This window comes from Plecotus auritus (assembly GCF_963455305.1).
Source record: "Plecotus auritus genome assembly, chromosome: 4".
In the NCBI taxonomy this organism is placed as follows: Eukaryota; Metazoa; Chordata; class Mammalia; order Chiroptera; family Vespertilionidae; genus Plecotus; species Plecotus auritus.
Window position 1 is genome coordinate 130,066,813 of NC_137775.1, and position 26,132 is coordinate 130,092,944.

Here is a 26,132-nt window from a genome sequence, read left to right on the forward strand (position 1 = left end):
TGGCTCTCCGATGGTCACTCCCTGCTCCGATCCCCAGGTTTCAGAAAAACACTTTCCCCTGCAGTCTCCCAGGGTGTCCCCAACTGGGTGATCCTATGTATTGGGCTTAGTAATCAGAAGCAAGGATTTGAAGAGGAAAAAGCCCAAGTGTGCGAACAATGGGTCTGTGCCCAAGTCTAAGCAGCCGGCACACCTTTGAAATTCTTAGGCTGTCCCTGCACGTCAGATCAAAATGGGTTGCTTTTTAGAGATCCCTTCTGTTAGCAGCTCTGAGGACCCCCTTTCACATTCACGGATCACGCCAGCCCCAACAGCCACGGATTTTTCTAGGCACAGACTTCCCTGGTCCTCCAGCTCCTGCAAAACGTGCATTCCTCTCTCCTGCCGGGACCAGAGACCTCACCTTATCCCAGGCGAAATCTGACCTTTCCTTGGTGGAATGTAGAGCTCCTCTGAATCCACGTGTTTGTGCCAATTGAGGACTGGTATTCTGGGGCTCCCAGCTGTTCCGTGGGTGCCGCAGTTGTGGATTTTCAGGCTTCCGATAAGCTCCAATTTCCCTTTCAAGATGGCACAGACTCTGCGTCCAAGCCCATTGCTCCGGGGGGGGGGGGGGGAGCTGCAGTGGGGGGGGGGAGCAGCTGCAGTGGGGGCTGCCCGGTCAGGGGAACCCCGTCTAGCAGTCACCCACCTTCTCCTGGAGTTTAGCTGTCCCTTAAGTTGCCAACAAACACTCCTTGTGCGACCTTCAGCTATTCTTTCTTTCTGCTCCGGGACAATGCTCAGAACACATCTGTCTATTCCGCCGCCATTTTTTTCCACGAACCATCACTCTGTTACACCTACAGGCCACACCCACAAGCCAAACAGGAGAAAGTATGCAAATTAACCCAACGAAGATGGCTGCGGCCATGGAGGGAGCAGGAGGGAGGCTTGGGTTTCCCTGGCAATGGAGGAAGCCAAGCTTTCTGCACACCCTGGCTGGCCCAGGCCTCCACTCCAGGCTACAAAGTTTCAATTATAGAAGATAAATAAATCCCAACAAAAATGGTGGCAGCCATGGAGCTGGAGAGAGCAGGAGGCTAGGGTTGCCCCCAGCGATGGAGGAAGCCAAGCTTCTGCAGCCCTGGCCTGCCCCATCCTCCGTTTAAGGCTACAAAGTTTAAATTATAGAAGATAAATAAATCCCAACAGAAATGGCTGCCGCCACGGAGCGAGCTGAAGGCTCGGCTCCACTCCAGGCTACAAAGATTCAATTGTAGAAGATAAATAAATCCCAGATACCAGGGCCTCCCCTTGGTTTGCCGGGAGATGTGGCCGGCCTGCAAACCACCACAGGCCCCTCGCCCAGGCCACCCCACGCCCCAAAGGAACCGCCACCCTGATCTGGGCCACCCTTCAGGGCAAACCAGATGGCCCCCACCTGTGCACCAGGCCTCTATCCTATCTAATAAAAGAGTAATATGCAGATTGACCATCACTCCAACACACAAGATGGCTGCCCCCATGTGGTCAAAGATCCTGCCCCCATGTGGACACAAGATGGCCACCACAAGATGGCCAGCAGGGGAGGGCAGTTGGGAGGGAACAGGCCTGCAAGGGAGGGCAGTTGGGGGCGATCAAGCCTAGAGGGGAAGGCAGTTAAGGGTGACCAGGCTAGCAGAGGAGGGAAGTTGGGGGTGACCGGGCCTGTAGGGAAGGGCAGTTGGGGGGGACCCAGGCCTTCAGGGGAGAGCAGTTGGGGGGACCAGGCCTGCAGGAGAGGGCAGTTAGGGGTGACCAGGCTTGCAGGAGAGGACAGTTAGGGGCAAACAGGCTGTCAGGGGAGCAGTTTGGCATCAATCAGCCTGGCAGGGGAGTGGTTAGGGGGTGATCAGGCTGGCAGGCAGAAGCAGTTAGGGGCAATCAGGAAAGCAGGCAGGTGAGCAGTTGGGAGCCAGCAGTCTTGGATTGTGACAGGGATGTCCGACTGCCCGTTTAGGCCTGATCCCAGTGGGACTGGGCCTAAATTGGCAGTTGGACATCCCTCGAGGGGTCCCAGATTGGAGAGGGTGAGGCTGGGCTGAGGCACCCCCACCCCTCGTGCACGAATTTCTTGCACCAGGCCTCTAGTCATATATAAAAATCTTACTTATGTTTTCCCAAAGAGAGCACTTTTTTACATGATCACTCCAGTGGCAGAACCCAGCATTCAGTGCTCAGGTGAAAACCATCCTATATAATAAAAGGCTAATATGCAAATCGACCGAATGAAGGAACAACCTGCTGCTATGATGTGCACTGACCTCCAGGGGACAGACGCTCAATGCAGGAGATGCACCCTTGTGGTCAGTGCACTCCCACAGTGGGAGTGCTGCTCAACCAGAAGCCCTGAGCCAGGCTCACGGCTGGCGAGCACAGCGGCGGTGGCGGGAGCCTCTCCGCCTCAGCAGTAGTGCTAAGGATGTCTGACTGACAGCTTAGGCCCACTCTCTGTCAGTCAGACATCCCCCATGGGCTTCCAGACTTCCAGAGGGCTCAGGCCGCACTGAGGAACCCCCCCACACACACACACCCAGTGCACGATTCTCATGGACCGGGCATCTAGTATTTGTTAATTTACAAATGTTGGCATGGAACAGGTAACAGGTGATAGCAGCTGTTTCTTAAGAATTGTGTGCATATCTGAGCATTTGTTTACTTAATATTTTTGAAATTAAGTGTCGAAATTTCACAAACCTATAAAGTTAAATAAATGTCATCTATTTTGCATTTTGTTAGTGCCTACAAGTGTTTCTAAAAGTGGTACTTCTGAGCAGTTATTTACATAATCAAAGAATTTGATGAGATTTTTGAGCAATCTAATTAAATTACTTTAAAGCATTAGAATGTGTAAAGGTAAATGGACTGTGTGTGCGAACTCTGAAAAACTGTATCAGAATTGACAAGTAGACATTAGAAAAAAAATTTGGAGATGAAAATGGAACATGGATAGACAATGCTGAAGAAAGAATGACTGGAAGTGAAAAGAGTGAAATGCCTTAGAATTTCTCCAAGTGATGCTAATAGTCAACGGACTGTCAGCACCTTAGCAGAACATCAGTGTGAGCATTCTGTAATGCAAGATATTAGTGACAAAAGGGAAGCACAATACATAAAAGCCAGAATATTGGAACTATTAAAGATGGCCAGGGTAATGTGGGTTATGCTGGGGAAAGCTTGTTATAATACTTAATTTAAGTTATTACTTTTGAATATTTAATGCTTAGCATAACTCAAAATTTTAAAAACACAACCCTACCCTTCAAACACAATTTCCCTCTCAAGAAGCAACCAAGATGACCATATTATCAGCTTTTTGTATTCTTACAAGGATACATAATGTATAAGGAAGCATGATATATTCAGTATATATATAAATTCAGTATACATATTCACATTCAGAAAAGTGAACAATGTATTCAACAATACATTGTTGTCACCTTCAAAAAAGTTAGTAAAATAGAATATAAAAGTAAAATACAAATAAAATATAAACAAAATTAATATCTATGTAACCACCACCTAATGAAGAAAGAGAACATTACCAGCACCCCTCCCCTCAACTGCTACCCGGTCCCTCTTACCCAGAAGGTAACCACTATCTTTACTTATACTAGTAGTATAGTTTATTTTGCCTGTTTTAAAACTTTATACAGATGAAATGAAACAGTATGCATACATTGTGTGTCTTTGCTCATTACGCACACTATATATGTGTGTATGGGTGTGCGTGTGCGTGTGTGTGTGTGTGTGTGTTTATTGATTTCAGAGAGAGGAAGGGAGAGGGTGAGAGAGATGTGAGAGGATGAGAGAGAAACATTAATTGGCTGTCTCCTGCATGCTCCCCACTGGGGATGGAGCCCATAACCCGGGCATGTGCCCCAACCAGGAATCAAACCAGTGACCTCCTGGTACATGGGACAGTGCTCAACCAACCGAGTCACACTGGCCAAGCCATAATATATTTTTGAGACTCATTCATGTTGTGTGTATATGAAGTTGTCCCCTGTCATTGCTGTAAGACAGCAATTTTCAACCTTTTTCATCTCATGGCACACACGAACTAATTACTAAAATTCTGCGGCACACCAAAAAATATATTCTATTTTTTGTTGATCTGACAAAAAAGATAGGTATAATTTTATTATCCCCAAATGAGTGAGATCATGTGGTATTTTTCTTTCATTGACTGGCTTATTTCACTTAGCATAATGTTCTCTAATTCCATCCAGGTGCCTACAAATGGTAGTAATTCCTTCTTTTTTATGGCAGCATTGTATTCCATTGTGTAGATGTACCATAGTTTTCTGATCCAGTCATCTGCTGACGGGCACCTAGGCTGTTTCCAAATCTTAGCTATTGTAAATTGTGCTGCTATGAACATAGGGGTGCATATATGCTTTATGATTGGTGTTTCTAGTTTCTTAGGATATATTCCTAGGAGTGGGATTACTGGGTCAAATGGGAGTTCCATTTTCAGTTTTTTGAGGAAACTCCATACTGTTCTCCACAGTGGCTGCACCAGTCTGCATTCCCACCAGCAGTGCACGAGGGTTCCTTTTTCTCCGCATCCTCACCAACACTTGTCGTTTGTTGATTTGTTGATGATAGCCATGCTGACCGGTGTGAGATGGTATCGCATTGTTGTTTTGATTTGCATCTCTCGGATAATTAGTGACTTTGAGCATGTTTTCATGTGTCTCTTGGCCTTCCTTCTGTCTTCTTTTGAAAAGATTCTATTTAGGTCCGTTGCCCATTTTTTTATTGGATCATTTATCTTCCTTTTATTAAGTTGTATAAGCTGCCTGTAGATGTTGGAGATTAAACCTTTATCAGTGATAACATTTGCAAATATGTTCTCCCATACAGTGGGGTTTCTTGTTGTTTTGTTGATGGTTTCTTTTTCTTTGCAAAAGCTTTTTATTTTGATGTAGTCCCAATTGTTTATTTTCTCTTTGGCTTCCATTGGCCTAGGGGCAGTATCAGTGAAGAAGTTCTTTCGGCATATGTCTGAGATTTTGCTGCCTGTGGATTCTTCTAGTATTTTTATGGTTTCCCGTCTTATATTTAAGTCCTGTAACTATTTTGAGTTTATTTTTGTGTATGGTGTAAGTTGGTGATCTAGTTTCATTTTTTTGCATGTATCTGTCCAATTTTCCCAACACCATTTATTGAAGAGACTGTCTTGACTCCATTGTATGCTCATGCCTCCTTTGTCAAATATTAATTGCGCATAGTGGTTTGGGTCGATATCTGGATTCTCTATTCTATTCCATTGGTCTATATGTCTGTTCTTGTGCAAGTACCAGGCTGTTTTGAGGACAGCGGCTTTGTAATACAGCTTGAAATCTGGTATTGAGATCCCTCCTACTTTATTCTTCTTTCTCAGGATTGCTGTGGCTATTCAGGGTCTTTTTTTTATTCCAGATGAATTTGTGGAGAATTCTTTCTAGGTCTGTGAAATATGCCATTGGTATTTTAATGGGGAGTGCATTGAATCTATAGATTGCTTTGGGTAGTATGGACATTTTAATGATGTTGATTCTACCAATCCATGAACATGGTATGTTCTTTCATCTGTTTACATCTTCCTCTATCTCTTTTTTCAGTGTCCTGTAGTTTTTCGCGTATAGGTCTTTTACCTCCTTGGTTAGGTTTATTCCTAAATATCTTAATTTTTTTGGTGCGATGGAAAATGGGATTGCTTTTTTAGTCTCTCTTTCTGTAAGTTCACTATTGGTGTATAGAAATGCCATAGATTTCTTGGCGTTAATTTTGTATCCTGCTACATTGCCGAATTCATTTATTAAGTCTGTTAGTTTTTTGATGGAGTCTTTTGGGGTTTTTATGTACAATATCATGTCATCTGCAAATAAGGACAGCTTTACAACTTCTTTTCCAATTTGGATGCCTTTTATTTCTTCTTCTTGTCTAATTGTAGTGGCTAATACTTCCAGTACTATGTCAAACAGGAGTGGTGAGAGTGGGCATCCCTGTCTTGTTCCTGTTCTTAGGGGAAATGGTTTTAGTTTTTGCCCATTGAGTATGATGTTAGCTGTGGGTTTATCATATATCGCTTTTATTATGTTGAGGTATGATCCTTCTATTCCCACCTTGTTGAGAGTTTTTATCAAGAATGGGTGTTGGGTTTTGTCAAATGCTTTTTCTGCATCAATTGAAATGACTATGTGATTTTTTTTAATATATTTTATTGATTTTTTACAGAAAGGAAGGAAGAGGGATAGAGAGTTAGAAACATCGATGAGAGAGAAACATCGATCAGCTGCCTCTTGCACACCTCCTACTGGGCTGTGCCCACAACCAAGTTACGTGCCCTTGACCGGAATCGAACCTGGGACCTTTCAGTCCGCAGGCTGACGCTCTATCCACTGAGCCAAACCGGTTTTGGCATGACTATGTGATTTTTATCTCTCAATTTGTTTATGTGATGTATCACGTTAATTGATTTGCGGATATTGTATCATCCTTGCATTCCTGGGATAAACCCTACTTGGTCATGGTGTATGATCTTTCTGATGTAGTGCTGGATCCGATTTGCTAGAATTTTGTTCATGATTTTGGCATCCACATTCATGAGGGATATTGGCTTGTAATTCTCCTTCATTTTGTTGTCTTTATCTGGTTTTGGTATTAGGGTGATGCTGGCTTCATAGAAGGAGCTTGGAAGTGTTCCTTCCTCTTGAATTTTTTGGAATAGTCTGAGGAGGATAGGTTTTAGTTCTTCCTTGAATGTTTGGTAAAACTCTCCTCTGAAGCCGTCGGGCCCCGGGCTTTTGTTTGCCGGAAGCTTTTTGATGACTGCTTCAATTTCTTCCATAGTTACTGGCATGTTGAGCTGTTTAGATTCTTCCTGATTAAGTTTTTGAAGGTTATATTTTTCTAGGAATATGTCCATTTCCTTCAGGTTGTCCAGTTTGTTGGAATAGAGTTGTTTGTAGTATTTTTTAACAATCCTTTGTATTTCGGTGGGATATGTTGTTATTTCACCCCTTTCATTTCTGATTTTGTTTATTTGGGTCCTCTCTCTTTGCTACTTGGTGAGCCTGGCTAGAGGTCCATCACTCTTGTTTATCCTTCCTAAGAACCAGCTCTTGGTTTTGTTGATCTTTTGTATTGTTCCTTTGGTCTCTATGTCGTTTATCTCCACTCTGATCTTTATTATTTCCTTCCTTCTGCTTACACTGGGCTTTTCTTGTTGCTCTTTTTCTAACTCTTTGAGTTGTTGGGTTTGGTAATTCATTACCATTGTTTCTTGTTTTTTGCAGTAGGCTTGTAGAGCTATGAACTTCCCTCTCAAGACTGCTTTCGCTGTGTCCCATAGATTTTGGATTGTAGTGTTTTCATTGTCATTTGTTGCCATGATGTTTTTTATTTCTTCTTTGATCTCTCATGTAACCCAGTCATGGTTTAATAGCATGCTGTTTAGTCTCCATGTGTTTGATTTCTTTGGATTGTTTTTGTTGTAGTTGATTTCCAGTTTTATGCCACTGTGGTCTGAGAAGATGCTTGATATGATTTCTATCTTCTTGAATTTGAAGAGACTTTGCCTATGTCCCAACATATGGTCTATCTTTGAAAATGACCCATGTGCACTTGAGAAGAATGTATATTCTGTGGCTTTGGGGTGAAATGTTCTGAAGATGTCAATTAATTCCATCTGGTCTAGTGAGTCATTTAGGATTGATGTTTCTTTGCTGATTTTTTGTTTAGAGGATTTGTTCAATGGTGATAGTGGGATATTAAAGTCTCCTACTATGATTGTATTGCTGTCAATCTCACCCTTGATATCTTCCTGGAGTTTTTTTATGTATTTGGGTGCTCCTGTATTGGGTGCATATATGTTTACCAGAGTTATTTCTTCTTGTTGGATTGCTCCCTTTAGTATTATGAAGTGGTTTTCCTTATCTTTTATGTCCTTCACTTTGAGATCTAATTTGTCAGATATAAGTATTGCTACCTCAGCTTTTTTTTCAGTTCCATTTGCCTGGAAAACCTTTTTCCATCCCTTCACCCTCAGTCTGTGTGTGTCTTTTTTTCTGAGGTGGGTTTCTTGTAGACAGCAGATATATGGGTCTTGTTTTCTTATCCAATCCATTACCCTATGTCTTTTGATTGGGGCACTTAATCCATTTATATTTAAAGTTAATATTGAGCAGAGAAACCATAGGTAAGCACCTAAACTGCTGCCTCGCACAACAATTTCAAAACTACAACTAAAAGACAGAACAGACACCATCCAGAACCACAGGAAAGCTGGCTGAGTGAAAATTCTACAACTAGAAGGAAAGAGCAAAGCTCACAGAGAATTGGAGGTACGGCAAAGAGTCTTTGTGCGCGCAGAGAGGAAGGGCGGCTGAGAGCCCGGCTGACTTTCTCTGGCGGAAGCGGGAAGGAAGCCCCCGACCGCACTGAACCCCAGTTCTGACTGCACTGAACCCCAGTTCCGGGCGAACCCCTGGGGACCCACGCTCTTACGGGGGGAGTCTGGACTCTCGGGTGGAGACTCGGGAGCCAGGGAAGGTGGAGGACTGAAAGCGCGTGCATGACAGTGCGCACTAAGGCTGCGGAGGTTGCCACAGGCTTTCCCTAGTGGAAGAGAGTGGGAGGTTCCTCACTGCACTGGGCCCCAGTTCTGACTGCACTGAACCCCGGTTTCAGGCGAGCCCCTGGGGACCCACGCTCTTGTGGGGGGAGTCTGGACTCTCGGGCGGAGACTCGGGAGCCGGGGAAGGCGGAGGACTAAAAGCGCGCGCGAGTGCGCAAGGGTAAGGCTGACGGGAAGCCAAGACTGAGACTCCACCCCATCCAAGCTGAGCACAGAGGCTATTGCAATTTGGCAAGTCTAATCCTATAAGGCTGTCTCCAGCACCGAACTTCTCCCAGCGTAGACACATCTGATCCTTACAGCCAACTGGCCTGGAGGTCAATTCTTTCCAGTTATACCAACAACAATCAAGACTTAATTACAACAAGGCTGTACACACAGTACACAAACGGGTGCACCAAGAGTGTCCACCTCAGGTTAACTGGGGAGGCAGACCCACTGGGCCATATAGGAAACCTAGCACACAAATCTACCTTACCAACTCAGGGAAGCAGTGAAAATGCAGCGTCAAAGAATCAGATCACAAACAAAAGAAATGGAGGAAAACAAATGACTGGACATAGAATTCAAAACCATGGTTATAAGGCTTTTTAAGAATATCCTAGAAAAGGCCGATAAATATAACGAGATCCTCGAAGATATGAAAAAGGACCAACTAGAAATTAAACATACACTGACTGAAATAAGAAATATTATACAGAGACCCAAAAACAGACAAGAGGAACACAAAAATCAAGTCAAAGAATTGAAATACAAAGAAGCAAAAAACACTCAACCGAAAAAGCAAAAAAAAAATCCAAAAAGTTGAAGATAATGTAAGAAGACTCTGGGACAACTTCAAGCGTACCAACATCAGAATTATGGGGGTTCCAGAAGAAGAGAGAGAGCAAGATATTGAAAACCTATTTGAAGAAATAATGACCGAAAACTTCCCCAACCGGGTGAAAGAAATAGACTTACAAGTCCAGGAAGCGCACAGAACCCCAAACAAAAGGAATCCAAAGAGGACCACACCAAGACACATCATAATTAAAATGCCAAGAGCAAAAGACAAAGAGAGAATATTAAAAGCAGCAAGAGAAAAACAGTTAATTACCTACAAGGGAGCACCCATATGACTGTCAGCTGATTTCTCAACAGAAACTATGCAGGCCAGACGGGAGTGGCAAGAAATTTTCAATGTGATGAATAGCAAGAACCTACAACCAAGATTACTCTACCCAGCAAAGCTATCATTCAGAATTGAAGGGCAGATAAAGAGCTTCACAGAGAAGAAAAAGCTGAAGGAGTTCATCACCACCAAACCAGTATTATATGAAATGCTGAAAGGTATTCTTAAAGAAGAGGAAGAAGAAAAAAGTAAAGATAAAAATTATGAAAAACAAATACATATCTATCAACAAGTGAACCTAAAAATCAAGTGAATTAAAAACCTGAGGAACAGAATAATCTGGTGAATATAATAGAATCAGGGGCTTAGAAAGGGAGTGGACTGATAATTCTCAGGGGAAAAGGGGTATGGGAGGGTTCATGAAGTGACTGGAATAAAATTATACACCTATGGATGAGGACAGTGGGGGGAGGTAAGGGCAGAAGGTGGGGTGGGAACTGGGTGGAGGGGAGCTATGGGGGGGAAAAGGAGAAATAATTGTAATAATCTGAATAAAGATTTATTTAAAAAAATAAAAAAAATAAAGTTATTATTGATAGGTGCTTATTTGTCGCCATTCCTATTCTTTACCCCTGTGTTCCTTCTTCGCTTCCTATTTCTTTTTTTTTTTTTTACAGCAGACCCTTTAGCATTTCTTGCATTGCTGGTTTGGTGGTAATAAATTCCCTTAGTCCTTTTTTGTCTGTGAAGCTCCTGATTTCACCTTCAATTTTGGTTGACAGCCATGCTGGGTACAGTATTCTTGGATTCAGACCCTTCCTTTGTATGACTTTGTATATTTCATTCCATTCCCTTCTGGCCTGATGAGTTTCTGTTGAGAAATCAGTTGCTAGTCTGATGGGGGTTCCTTTGTATGTAACTTTCTGTCTCTCTCTTGCCGCTTTTAAGATTCTTACTTTGTCATTGTTGTTTGCAAATTTAATTATAATGTGCCTTGGCATCGGTCTTTTGGGGTTCATTTTGCTGGGACTCTGTGAGCTTCTTGGATTTGTGTGGGTTTTTTCTTCCCTATATCAGGGAAGTTTTCTGTCATTATTTCTTCAAACAGGTTTTCTACTCCTTGCTCAGCTTCCTTTCCTTCTGGAACCCCTATTATGCGGATGTTGTTTTGTTTCATGTTGTCCCAAAGTTCCCTTAGGCACTCCTCCTGCCTTTTAATTTTTTTTTCTAGAAGTTGCTCTACTTGGGTATTTTTTCCCATCTTGTCTTTTAGCTCACTGATGCGGTCCTCTGCTTCTTCTAGTCTACTCTTGATGCTTTCTATTGAGTTCTTTACAGCAGCGATGTCATTTTTCATTTCTTCTTGGTTCTTCTTCATTTCCTCTTGGTTCTTGCTCATATTGTCGAATTTGTCTTCCATTCTTTTCAGCCACCTCATGACCATTTCTCTGAATTCTTTCTCTGGAAGGTTGCTTGCCTCCATTTCGTTTACTTCCTTTTCTGGTGATGCCTGCTTTTCTTTCATATGCGGGCTGCTTCTTTGTCTCCCCATGGTCTCTCTTCTCTGGGTGTCTGGTTATGTAGTTCTCTCTCTCCTGCGTTGATTTAAAGGCACAAAATACAGCACTACCAGGTACAACTCACAAGGCACTGAACAGAAATGTATTCACGATATTAATAACCTCCAATAAAGGTGACCACCAGAGAAAGGCAAATTAGGTGATAAGAGAGAAAGAAGAAGAGGAAGAAGAAAGAAAGAAGAAGAAAAAGGAAAAAAAAAGGAGTGTCAAAATGAAATTGGGAAAAGGGATATAAAAAAAAAGAAAAAGAAAAAAAAAGAAAAAAGAAAAAAAAAAGTAAGAGAGACAAGAAAGAGACTAAGAGAGAAAGGGAAACAGACTATATATATATTGGGGATAAAACTCCAATAGAACAATCACTTATCCCAGCAAATGCCAGCAACAAGTACCTGGGGATTAATACAAACTACAACACCAACTAATATTGAGTGAGGCAAGGGAAAGCTGAAGCACAAAACAAACAAAAAAATAAACAAAAGAAGAATAAGCAAAACAATCTCACAAAAAAGCATAAGAATTCGATATAATCTACATTCAAGCGAACAACAACAAACGGACAGAGAGAAAAACAATTTTTTGGATAGTTAAGACAGCGAAGAGAGAGGTGTGTATGGACTTGGAGCAGGGGATTGGAGATTAGATATGTAAGTAAGGTGAAATTTTAACAGGGGGTAAACAGAAAGAATAGAGAAAATCTAAAGCAGGAAAGGGGTAAGATAAACAGGACACCGAAAAGGGGAAGGTTAGGAAGAGAGTGATGGCATAGAGGTAGAGTTGAGATAGAGTAAAACGATGCTAAAGGAAAGATAAAATTAGAATGTGGAACACTAATCCCAAAATAAAATGAAGAGAAAATAAAATGACACTTAAAAAAAAAAAGATAAAATAGCAGTAGTAATAATACGGATTGAAAATAAAAATGTAATAATTAAAAACATAAAATCAAGTGATGAAAAAAGAAAAAAAAGTTAGTTTCTTGAGTAAAAGATGCAAAAAATGAGAGTAAAAAAAATAAAAAAATAAAAATAAAATGTGGAGTAGTGAAGGTCATTCACTTCCTCTGTTGTTCTGTTTGGCACGCCTGTTTCTCAGTCCGGACAGTATTGCAGTTCCCTGCGTTCCACTGCTCTTCAGTGTTGTAAGCCAGTCCTGATTTTAAGCAGGCCGTGTGTCTTAATTTCTGGTATTCCTTTATTTTTACACAAGAGTCAATTTGTGATTCAGCCCCTGGGTGGCAGTGTTTCTGGATTGACCTCCGGGTCTATCTATGGCCTCTCTAGGCAATGTTAGAGCCTTCTTTCCCTGTGGCACTCACTACCGGTTTGTGGGAGTGGGCTGCCTCAGAGCTGGCTCTCGGATGGTCACGACCCGTTCAGATCCCCAGGTTTCAGATCTGCAGTCTCCCAGGGTGTCCCCAACTGGGTGATCCTATGTATTGGGCTTAGTAATCAGAAGCAAGAATTTCAAGAGGAAAAAGCCCAAGTGTGCGAACTCTGGGGCTGCGTGTAAGTCTAGGCACCTGGCGAACTCTGGGGCTGTGTGTAAGCTAGGCAGCCTGAAATTCTTAGGGTGTCCCTGCACTTCAGATCAAAATGGGTTGCTTTTTAGAGAGCCCTTCTGTTAGCAGCTCTGAGGACCCCTTTCCACATTCACAGATCACGCCAGCTCCAAAAGCCACGGATTTTTCTAGGCACAGACTTCCCTGGTCCTCCAGCTCCTGCAAAACGCGCGTTCCTCTCTCCCGCAGGGACCAGAGACCTCACCTTATCCCAGGCGAAATCTGACCTTTCCGTGGTGGAGTGCAGAGCTCCTCTGAACCCGTGTGTTTGCGCCAATTGGGGAGCGTTGTTCTGGGGCTCGCAGCTGTTCCGTGGGTGCCACAGTTGTGGATTCTCAGGCTTCCGATAAGCTCTACTTTCCCGTTCAAGATGACACAGACTCCGCGTCCAAGCCCGCAGCTCTGGGAGGGGACCCAGCTGCAGTGGGGGCTGCCCAGTCAGGGGAACTCGTCTAGCAGTCCCCCACCTTCTTCGATAGGTATAATTTTAATTCATTCAAACCTGATGGCTATTGTTGTGTTGGTTATTGACATTTTTTTATTTGAAAATATAAGGAAAAAGGGGTTAGTGCCCCTGATTATAGAGTCAGGTATTGCAAGTTTTAAAAATTCTTGTTGCACACTTGTTGAAAATCACTGCTGCAGGGTCTTTGATTGTATGACTGTGGCATTGATTATGTGTTCTGCTGTTCCTGGGCGTTTTCTTTTTATGCCCAGTTTTGAGATACTATCAATAATGCTGCTATGAATAACTTTTACATGTCTCTTGGTGCATATATACTAACATATCTCTCAACAAACCTGAAGATAGGTAGCCACATTTCAACAGATATGGCATCCAAGGCTCAGAGACATTTTAGGAAAGCAAAAGTGTGTAGGAAACAGGGAAATATAAGAATACCTGGCACATTTAGGGCATGGCTAGAGAGTACATATAATGGGATAGAATCAATAAGGAAATGAGAAAGATAGGTTAGAGGTGGTTCTCTAGTAAACAATGTTATGGGCAATGCAAGTCCTTGAAGTTTTAAACCAAAAGCGAAAGGATCAGATTCTTGCATATATATATATATATATATATATATATATATATATATATATATATATTGATTTCAGAGAGGAAGGGAGAGGGAGAGAGAGAGATAGAAACATCAATGATGAGAGAGAATCATTGATCAGCTGCCTCCTGCACGTCCCCCACTGGGATGGAGCCTGCAACCCAGGCATGTGCCCTTGACCGGAATCAAACCTGGGATCCTTCAGTACGTAGGCATACGCTCTATCCACCGAGCCAAACCAGCTAGGGCTCTTGCCTTTTTTTTGGGGGGGAGGTATTTGTAGGAGAGATTAATTTGAAGAAATATTACAACATATGAAAACCACATAAAGTCTTAATTTCCACTTACAGTGGTAGATTTGGTATAATGCATAACTAGAAACCATTTAAAATCCTGAATGCATGAAGTACTGCACATTTTGCTCACTAAGGCATTAGTTGATAAGCAAACTTCACAGAACAGCTTCCTCTCAGCAAAGGCCACATACACTGTGCACAACACTTTTAAATTGACGGATTTCTACAAGTGAGGTGGGTAGGTTGGAATGGTGGCGGGATAAGAGAAAAGGGTAACAAGTGGGAAGCCATGGAAAAAACTGAGAGGAGAGATGATGATCAGGCTATGATAGTGGAAATGCTGAGAGGGCGACAGATTAAGAAACACTGTGCAAGTCAAAGTTATAGAACTTGGTGTCCAACTGTATAGATTAGATATAGATATAGATATAGATATAGATATAGATATAGATATAGATATAGATATAGATAGAATATATAGATAGTTATAGATAGCAACCAAGATGATCAACTTCAAATACACACAACATGAATAAGTCTCTTGGCATGTCCCAAATATGCCAGGTATTCTTATATTTCACTTTATATATGTGTATCTATATTTCCATATATATGTATAATTTTTAAGGTGAAATTTATAGCATGAATCTAATCATTTGAAAGTGTATAGTTCAGTGACATCTAATACATTCACTATGCTATGCAACACAATCTAGGTCTAGAACATTTTCATCACCTCAAAAGGAAACTCTGTCCCCATAGAGCAGTCATTCCTCATACTTGCCTCCCCCTGGCCCCTGACACCTATTACCTTCTCTCTCTTTGGATTTACTTCTTCTGAATATTTCATGTACATGGAATCATTCATTATATGACCCTTTGTATCTGGCTTCTTTCACTAGCACAATGTTTCTGAGATTTCATCCATGTTGTAGAATTCACTTCATTTTTTTCTAATCCTATATAATAAAAGGCTAAAATGCAAATTGTTCCCTCAGTAGTTTGACTGGGAGACCGGGAGTTCGATTGCTTGCTATGACGTGCGCTGACCACCAGGGGGCAGCGCGGAACATGGTGGGTGAGCAGTGGTGGCGGTGGGGTGCTGAGGGAGTGAGGGAAGGAGGAGGTGGGGAGGCCTGGAGGCGGGAAACCTGATTGGCCTTGATCACTGGCCAGGCCTAGGGACCCTACCATGCACCAATTTCTTGCACCAGGCCTCTAGTATCTGAATAGTATTCCATTTATAGATATACTACATTTTGTTTATTTGTCTATCCATTGATGGACATTGGGGTTGTTTCTATCTTTTGTGAATAGTACTGCTATGAACATTTGTATATAAGTTTTATTTGAACACCTGGTTTCAATTCTTTTGCATAATACCTATGAGTATAATTGCTGGGTCACATGGTAATTTTATGTTTAACTTTTTGAGGAACCATCAAACTGTTTATCACACCAGCTACACTATTTTATATGTCCACAGGTAAAGTACTAGGGTTTCATTTCTCCACATACTTGTCAACACTTGCTATTTTCCTTTTTTTTAAAAAAAAAAAAAATATATATAGCTATCCTAGTGGATGCGATATGATATTTCATTGTGGTTTTGATTTGCATTTCCTTAATGTGCTACTTGGCTATTTATATATCACCTTTGAAGAAATGTTTGTTTAGATCCTTTGCTCATTTAAAAAATTGGATTATTTATCTTTTTGTTGCTGAGTTATAAGAGTATATTTTCTGACTACTAGACTCTTATCAGATCTTGCAAACATTTTCTCCCATTCTGTTGGTTATCTTTTCACTCAATAGATTTTTGAGCCATTTATTGAAACAGAAAACCCAGAGGAAAAGCCAGTGGGGATAGGTGAGGGAAGGGAACGTGGGTACAATGAAGGTGTTGGTTGGAAATCTGGTGGAGGGGGTGCCTAGAATTATTTGGCTGTAATGTGCTGCCTGGAATTCCATATGCATTTGGTGTTTGTTGAATGATGGAATCTGGAAGAGAATTTGGGGGACATTGTTGTCTTAGATACCAGCGGTCAGAGGCTTGTGTCCAACAGAAACAAAGGACACTCACCTTTCAACAAAGTCATCTTTTATTATTGAATAATACTATTAAATGCAATTCTTGGCCAACCTCCTAAAACATTCAGGAACTCAAATGCCATATGAAGTTTAAACCACAGTTTCTCAATCAGACAACATAGGCTAAACCAGGTACCAGGAATGTGGAAAACAAAATCAACCAGCGAGAGATACATCCTATTGCGAGTAACTTATAAATTTCCCTCCAAAGAGAATACAATGTGTGCTAAGCTTACATTTATGTAAGATTTATTTAAACTAAAGTAATTGAAAGAGCTGATATAAAATTTATAATTCCAAATAAAACAGTTGCTTTTACTATGATGAAAGCATTGTTAACTTTCCCCTTCAGTTTATAATCTATATGCTGTGCCTTGATTTTCTCAGTCATGCCCAAAGCACATTTTTTATATCTTAGGTGAGCTGAGTCTTGTAACCAGGAAATGTTAATGGAGGTTTGAAACTCCTTTTCCAGAGCTCTGCCCGCCTTGTTGATATTATGAGACACTCTTTTTAAAATCCATGGAGCTGGGGGTCCTGTAGATACCAGGTCTGGCACCTTTTTCTGAATCTCAGAGAAGCAACTCTGCTGCTGAGCAAGCTTGACTCTCACATTTCATTTATCCACAATAATAAGAATATCAATACCTTGGATTTATATAGAGCCTCTCATCCAAAGAGATCAAAGCATTTTAATTTAATTGGATGTTCCCCTGGCTTTAAGAGCCTCTGGGTATATTTACAAATGTAATAATAAGAAACAGTCTCCTTGGTGTACAATATAATAGACAATATAAAACAAGACCTGAACATACACTGCTTCTCACCTTCACTGCACAAACATATCCATTGCCTGTCCACGGAGTTCAAGGTCCTTTCTGGGCACCACTTCTCCATGAATCCTTTATTCTAGTTAATTTATTCCCTAAATATAGAATGCGTGTTTTCACTTTATACCTTACGCTGTCTATATGGCCATTCTCTTCCTCTTAAGGTGTGTAAGTCTCTACTCTTTTTTTGGGGGGGGGAAGGGCGGGGGGTGGGCGGGGAGGAGTCCAGCTCAGTTATAACCAAACTATTCCATGCGGACTGCTCTAGTCATCCTAGCCTTCCTTTCTTATTTCCCATGGAAACATCTGCAGCATTTAGACTATTAGTCTATGGGCATTGAGTAGATACTGTGGTTTATGCTCATTTCCTTTTATTTCCCTGTAGAGCATGTCAGCTCCTCCACGCAGAGAAATCTGTAACCAATCTTTTACATCTTCATGAACTTTAGCTTGTTCCAAGTAGCTTGGGGAGTTTGGGACCCTTCCCCTATTTTATTTTATTTTATATTTTATTTTATTTTATTTTATTTTATTTTATTTTATTATATTTTATTTTATTTTATTTTATTTTATTTTATTTTATTTTATTTTATTTTATTTTATTTCTAGAGGCCCGATGCACGAAAATTGGTGCAAGAGTAGGCCTTCTTTCCCTCGGCTGCTGGCACCAGTTTCCCTCCGGCACCTGGGACCCGGACTTCCCTCCTCCAACCACCGGCAGGCACCCAGGACCCAGGCTGGCTTCCCCAAGGCCTGGGCTTCTTCAGGAAGGAGGTCTGGAATGACATCTGGAAGACATCTGGTCTAATTAGCATATTACTCTTTTATTATTATTGATTTTATTTTATTATTTTATTTTTTCATTGTTCACAGTTTGGTGAAGGTTTGGATAGTTTAGAAAGTCACCTAGAATAGAAGTGATGTAAAAGGGTATGTCTGTCACCTGAAGATGAGAGGTGCAGTGGGTAACTTTTCCTGAGGTGCAGTGTGAAGGAAGTGGAACAGAGAAGCAAAAACAGTTTATTGATTGAAGGTTTAATTGGGGTGTATTGATTTAATTTTTGCATAATTGCATTTCCAGTTTGTGATCAAAGTAGCACATCATTTTTTATATTTATCCAATTCTTGCTTTTAAAACTTGTTTTATTTCTGTTTGTAAAAGCAACACCTATTCATAGGAAATTTGAAAAAAGCACACAGAAAAGTGTAAAGAAAAAAAGAAAAATTACCCATATTCTTGCTTCTCAAAAGAACTTCATAATATCCATAGAGGTGTATTATATACAAAATTGGTATCATAGTTGAATAATACTAGCTGATCATGCATATCTCACAGTCTCACAATACCCTCTAAGGGGAATCCTATTATCACCTGCTTACTGATAAAAAAAACCTGAAGCACACAAAGGTTGAGAAACTTGCTTAAGGTAACTTGGCTATTAAGTGGAGAGCTGGCATTGAGTGGAGAGCTGGTCGGCAAATTCATTAGTCAACAGAGCGGCAAACTGCGGCTCGCAAGCCACAGTTTGCCGACCACTGGCTAGGACATGACTACCCACTAAAGTTTTACCTTCAGACCATCCTTTGTGGTTACTTATGGTCTTTGAGTTTGCAAAACCGCCAATGCAGGCCTTCCCTGAGCTAGTCAGGTTAGCATGTGGCCTTTTTTTGGTCCACAGTCTATTCCCACCTTCTGCAACTTCTGGAAACCATTAATCTGCTTTCTGTTTGTATGAATTCACCTATTCTAGAATTTTTGTATAAATGGAACCATACACTGTGTAGCCTTTTACGTCTGGCATCTTTCACTTAATATAATGTTTTCAAGGTTCATCAATGCTGTAGTATGCATTGGTATTTTATTCTCTTTTATGGCTGAATAATATTTGATTGTATGGATATGCCACATTTTGTTACATATTATACCATATTCATCCATTGATGGACATTCAAATTGTTTCTACCTTTTGGTTATTGTGAACAGTGCTGCTGTGAACATTTGTGTGCAAGTATTTTAATTTTTTTGAGCACTTGTTTTCAATTCTTTTGGATATATCCCTATGAGTGGAATTGTTGGGTCATTTGGTAATTTTATGTTTAACTTTTGAGGAACCACAAACTATTTTCCACATTGGCTGCACCATTTACATCCCACCAGCAATGCACAAAGTTCCTATTTCTCCACATCCTTGCCAATATTTTTTTTTTCACTTAAAAAAAACACAGCCATAATGAAGCGAGAATTTTTAGGGGTGAAAAAGACAGGTTTAGGGAATTTTAGAAATTAAGGGGACCATGGAAGAAGCACAGGGCTACAGAGCAGCAGAAGGTATATTTCCATAGAATAGGAAAGCTGAAAACAGCAGAAGGTCTATATTTACAAAATAAAGGGAAGGAAGTCCCTCATCCAGAAGGAGAAGAAAACCCAAAGGGAATAGGAAAGGGAAGTGGGGAGGGATTCAATGTCCCATGTGAGGTTCTACCTTTGAGCTCGGAAGTTACAATGGTAACTAGTCTAAGGGAATAGTGACCAATCAGAGGGGATATCAAGGCACAAAGATCTACAGCCTTTATAAACTGTGGAAACAGGGACTGGGAGGGGGGGAGAGGGGGGAACTCTTTCCTCCTTCCCACGTGGGAGTCTGTACTTGTTCTTCAATAAATTTCTTCCTTTGCTATACCACCTTCAGTCCGTGGTTTTCATTCTTCGATTCCCATGGACAAAGAACCTGGGAACCCATCTGCCCAGGGGAACACCACATGTTCCAGTTTAAAAATCCTGTTTCAATAATAGTACATATGAAGTGGTATCTCATTATGATTTTCCTAATGACTAAAGTTGTTGAACATCTTTTCATGTGCTTATTGGCCATTTGTATTTCTCCTTTGGAGAAATGTCTGTTCAATTTCATGGCCCAGTCTTTTGCTGTTGAGTTGTAAGAATTCTTTCCATATGCTGGATAAAGACTCTTCTCAGATATATGATTTCCATATATATTTCATATTCTGTGAGTTTAAAAAAATTCTTGATAGTGTCCTTTGATGCACAAAGACTTTAAATTTTGATGAAGTCCAACTTATCTATTTTGTTGTTGTTGCTCATGCTTTTTGTGTCATATATAAGAATCAATTGCCAAATCTAACGATGTAAGCTTTTACCCCTATGTTTTCTTTTAAGAATTTATCTCATACATTTAGGCCTTTGATTCATTTTACGTTACATTTTGTATATGGTGTGAGATCTGAATTTGTCCATCCCAAAATTCGTATATTGAATCCTAACCCCCAAAGGTAATGGTATTAGGAGGTGGGGAGGAGATTAGGGATTAGTGTTCTTATAAAGGAGACCTTGCCGTAGCCAATTTGCTTCATGGATAGAGAGTCAACCTGCCGACTGAAAGGTCCCAGGTACGATTCTGGTCAAGGGCACATGCCTGGGTTGCAGGCTTTGTCCCCAGAAGTGGGCATGCAAGAGGCAGCCAATCAATGATTCTCTGTCATCATGGATGTTTCTATCTCTCCCTCTCCCTTCCTCTCTGAAATCAATAAAGATATATTAAAAAAATAAAGGAGACCTCACAAAGTTCCCTAGACCTTGGACTTCCCAGGCTCCCAAACTGTGATAAATAAATTTATGTTGTTTATAAACTATCCAGTATATAAACTTGAATGGAATTAAGACAGATGCCAAATTCATTCCTTTGCATGTGAGATGTATGGGTTTATTTCTGAACTTTCAATTATACTCTATTTATCTAATTTTTATCTTTATGCTAATACCACCCTTTTGATTACTGTAGTTTTTCAGTAAGTTTCAAAATCAGAAAGTCTGAGTCCTCCAAATTTGTTGTTTTTTTACGATTGTTTTGGCTCTTTGAAGCTCCTTGAAGTTCCATGTGAATTTTCTGATCAGTTTTTCCAATCCTGCAAAAAAAGGCCATTGGAATTTTCATAGGATTGAATTGAATTTGTAGATAGCTTTAGGGTGTATTGACATCTTAAAATATTAAGTCTTCCAATCCATGAACAAAGGATGTCTTTCCATGTAGTTAGGTCTTCTTCAGTTTATTTCAGCATGTTTTATAATTTTTAGTGTGTAAGTCTTTCACCTCCTTGGACAAATTTATTCCTAAGTATTTTAATCTTTTTGATGTTATTTTAAATAGAATTGTTCTGTTGATTTCCTTTTTGGATTGTTTATTGCTAGTGTATAAAAACACTACTAATTTTTTTTCTTGATATTGTATCCAACCTTGCTGAATTCATTTATTAACTCTAACAGTTGTGTTTTTTTTTTAATTCTTTAGGAGCTGGAAATGTTCAGTTTTTCACCAGAGTATGATATTAGCTGTGGTTTTTAAATAAATATCCTTTATCATGTTTAAGAAGTTCCCTCCGATTTCTAATTTCTGAGTGTTTTATCATGAAAAGTGTGTTGGGTTTTGTCAAAAGCTTTTTCTCTGTCAACTAAGATAATGATCATTTTTTTCCCCTACTGTTGGTATTCTTAGCTAGTAGGCCCAACTATCTGCCTTATATTAATGAATTATTTAACTTTATAACTTGCTTTTTGCACTTATACCAAGAAAACCTTCTTTTCAGTAAAGATTAAAATTATGATTTCCAGTGACTATTTGCTATATTCTTATATGAATGTTCTATAATTTATTTAATATTTCTATGTTGTTTCAAATTTTCAACATTTTTCTATGTCTATTTTTTTAGGAACAAAGTCCCTAGAACTGGAATTATTCGGCCAAAGGCTATGAATACTTTTACATAAAAAGAAAATAAATGAAAACACCCAGCTGATTTTAAAAAGTCAGTGTGAACCTTTACCAGCACAATCCTATCTAATAAAGAGGTAATATGCAAATTGACTGTCACTCCAACAAACAAGATGGCTGCCCCCATGTGAACACAAGATGGCCACCACAAGATGGCCGGCAGGAGTGGGCAGTTGTGGGCCATCAGGCCAGCAGGGGAGGGCAGTTGGGAGGGACCAGGCAGAGGAGGGCAGTTGAGGGTGACCAGGCCTGCAGGGGAAGGCAGTTGGGGGCAACCAGGCCTGCAGGGGAGGTCAGTGGTGGGGGGACCCAGGCCTGCAGGGGAGGGCAGTTGAGGGGGATCAGGCCTGCAGGGGAAGATAGTTAGAGGCGACCAGGCTGGTAAGGGAGGGCAGTTAGGGGTGATCGGGCTGGCAGGGGAGCAGTTAGGTGTCGATCAGGCTGGCAGGGAGTGGTTAGGGGGTGATCAGGCTGGCAGGCAGAAGTGGTTAGAGGCAATCAGGCAGGCAGGCAGGCAAGTGGTTGGGAGCCAGCAGTCCTGGATTGTGAGAGGGATGTCCGAGTGCCCAGTGGGATCGGGCCTAAACGGGCAGTCGGACATCCCTCGAGGGGTCCCAGATTGGAAAGGATGCAGGCTGGGCTGAGGGACACATACCCCCGGGCACAAATTTCATGCACTGGGCCTCTAGTCTATAATAATAAAAGTGTAATATACTAATTAGACCAGACATCCTTCCAGACGACCTTCCTGATAAAGCCGGGCCTATGAGGGAAGCCTGGGACCTGAGTGCCAGAGGGAAGCTGGTGCCAGCAGCCAGGGGAAGGAAGGCTTACTCTTGCAAGAATTTCATGCATTGGGCCATATATATATATATATATATATATATATATATATATATATATATTCTACAATATATGTTTAAGAAAGTAATTAATGTGTTCTGGGATTGCTACTTCACAACTCCAGACCTCTGAGTTTGCTTTCTATTCATCTCTTAAATTCTTAATCTTTATTGCTACTAAGCAGATCACTTCTTTCCCTCCTTTTCAATATTTACTTTTCCTATTGTTTTTGATTTGTCCGCTTTCCATACATACTCTAATCTTTGTTATATGTTCATTTCATCTTCTGAATGAACAACTAAACCAACAGAGTCAAACGCAGGATATATGAAGACTTACTAGTAAAAATATTAATAAAGCACACATGGACATGATTACTATCCATATTTTATTTAGCTTGGGAAGAAAAAGAATTTGCAATCTGGTCAGTTTTGGTTTTCATTTCTTTGGTCTTCATCAATATCCATTTACGGGTTATGTTTTTTAGGATTATCTGGGAATACAGGGACACTGAAAAATGATTGCACTCACATAAAACTAATGTTGAAAACACTTAGTTTTCGAGAATATTAAAGAAAAGCATTTGTCTCTTCATTTTCACAATTTACTTGTGACTTTAAAAAACCACTATTTGTCGTAAAATCGTGCATGTAGACATCAAGTATAGACCCCCGCCCCACTTAAATACCCCCCCCCCCCACACACACACACATTGTGGCATCATCAGATTAATTTTAACTTAAAAACTGATATAATTCTAAAAACAAGGAAATTAAAAAAGCCGAAGATCAGAATAAATATAAGTAAGTCACTTATTAGGAGATTTCACCAAGCAGCCCCTGGTTTGGCTTCCTCCGAGCCCAGAAGTGGCTGAAGGAAAACTACAATTCCCAGAGTGCTTAGAACGCGCGTCGGCCTGGAAACGCGCTAAGTCCCGCCCCCTCACTCCGGCAACGGGAAGAGAAGTTCTGTGAAATGCTCTTCTCCTATTGGTGGGCTATCGGAGGTCAATTGCAGAGTTCTCACCGCCTTCGCTCCTTGCAGCCCGCAGGTTCTCCGCCCGTTACCAAGATGGCGGCAGAGGCAGCCGGTGGCAAGTACCGAGGCACAGTCAGCAAAAGCAAAGACCCCTCGGGGCTGCTCATCTCTGTGATCAGGTGAGGGAGGCAGGAGGCAGGGTCAGGGGACAGGGCAGCGGGCAGCGGCTCCACCTCCGCTTGGCAGGGAAAGGGTGAGCTGGGTTCCACCCTGCCGACCCTCCCCGCCCCTTCCCTCCTGGCCTCTCCCAAGCCCATCCCAGGGTCCCCACGGACCCCCCAGTGTCCGGGGGCTGGGCTGGAGGGAGGAGCCTCGCCTCGGTGTTTTCTCTGGGGCCAGAGCTGCCCAGTGGGATGCCCAGGCCCTGGTAGCACGCTGTGGGGCGTGGTGGAGGGAGGCAGCTGTGCTCAGGTAGCCCGTCCAGCACCTGGATGGTGGATTTCTCTCTGCAGCGCTCCCAGGAAGGGGCCTTGCTCCCGGGACTTCGGTGTAAGGCCTGCCACGCGCTGCAGATAATGTCACACGTTGGACACCTCCAACCACCTGTGAACAGCCACAGCCTCTCGGGCAGGAGCCTGTAGTGAGCCGCTGGAAGGGCTGTGGATCTGAAGGCACTCATCCATTTTCCATTTTTATTCTGCCTCCTTTCCCGGTCTATTTCTTAAGAAGGAAAGAAAGAAATGAAACAAATTTCAAGTTACCCTCTGTACACATTTCCCCCCAGAATCTATATGGTGGGAGTGGGAGTGGCAGGCCTTTTATCCTCATTTTTTAAAAAAGTGAAATAAATTGAGGATGGGGGAATCCTTTCAAGTACCATTAAGAATGATAGAGGGAGTGACTAAAAACAACCAGAATAAAACGCAACACGTTTTTTTACGTTGTTGACATTTGAATTTCAACTCGGGTATTTTCCATGAAATAAAATGCCCTCACCCCCCTCCCCGCCTATGGCAAACTTTTGGTTCAGTTCTTGGAGGACTCTTGCACTGTCCTGATCTTTTTAAAATCCAGGGCCAGCTTATCTGGTATTTAATAAGTTCTTGAATGAGTGCACAGATCGAACTTTTAAAACAGCCTGCCTTTCCTGGACTTATAAAGACCCATCTCATGTGTGTTATTTAGGGACCTCTAGTTTAAGATTATGACATATGAAATCATCATTACTAAATATTTTAAAGGATTCAGATGATAATTCTCTGTATGGAAATACTTAATATACTTGGTAGGCCAAGCAGAGGAAATGCTGTTGTATTGTGGACACATTTTCTTGCTGTGACAAAACACAGTTAGTGTAGCTGTTTCACGATATTAGAATATTTGTAGCTTTCCATCCGAATCCCCTTGGAAATATAATACATGATTTATGTGGATACTTTTTTGGACTAGTTCACTTTTTTCTGCCTTGCAGTCAACATTCATTTAAGCAGTGCATATTTCTTGCCTGTCTGTAGCATGGTGCCAGGCACTTATATGTACTTTGGAAATATTTATTGAATGAATGAGTGAATGCCTTGAGTTTTGCAAAGACTAATTTGACATGATGTAGACTATATTTGAGGGATAAAATATGTGAGTAAAAACTATGACATGAGACCAGAAGAGACAGATGGAATGCAATGGGAATCCTGGGGAAGGAGTGATTATTTCCCAGTGAAAGTGGAGTGGGGAATTAGGGAAGTTAGCAGCTATATACAAATGTACCATCTCACTTGGTGTACTTAAGATTCTGTAGGTTTTACCCATTTCTTTTATTCTATATGTCAGTTTTTTTTAAAAATGCAGTTAAATTGACCCTAATATTCTATATTTGAAAAAAGCTTAAAAAAGACAAACTAAAGCTTTGTTATAGATACTGATTCAAAAACATATATTGCTTTTGGTTGCATTTGTGTGTTCCAGAGGAAATTTCCCAATGCTGGGTGGTGTGGGTGTGATTTTGTGGTTTATCTATCCATTTCTTATGTCCATACGTATTACCTTCTCATGATCACCCTGATTTAGTCCCAGTGCATTTTTTTACTCTGACTTCTATTGCATATTTTTGTTTTCATTTTTCTTCCTTATTTTTGACCACCTCAGACCATTTGAACAGCACTTTTTATTTTGTTATACCTATTACCAGCATGATATAAATGGAGTGTCCACACCTAGCATTCTGGGTAAGGATACTGGTTCATGTTTACACCATTTTAAGACTGATGTTGTTGATGTCAGAATGTTGATGTTTATATATCAACATCTCTTTGAGTCACAGGGCAATTTTGGCATTGTAGTGAGGGTGTTGCTGACT

At 41.1% G+C, this 26,132-nt stretch overlaps 1 protein-coding gene across 1 annotated transcript in view; it reads left to right on the forward strand.

Annotated features, from left to right (window-relative positions):
• The first annotated feature begins 23,791 nt into the window (after positions 1-23,791).
• The window catches only part of EXOC4 (exocyst complex component 4), a 771,568-nt gene continuing 769,227 nt past the window's right edge, over positions 23,792-26,132 (forward strand). Inside the window, exon 1 of the mRNA XM_080666468.1 lies at positions 23,792-23,958. Within this exon, the coding sequence (XP_080522594.1) occupies positions 23,873-23,958 (86 nt within the window). The 5' untranslated portion in view covers positions 23,792-23,872. The remainder of the gene's footprint in view (positions 23,959-26,132) is intronic.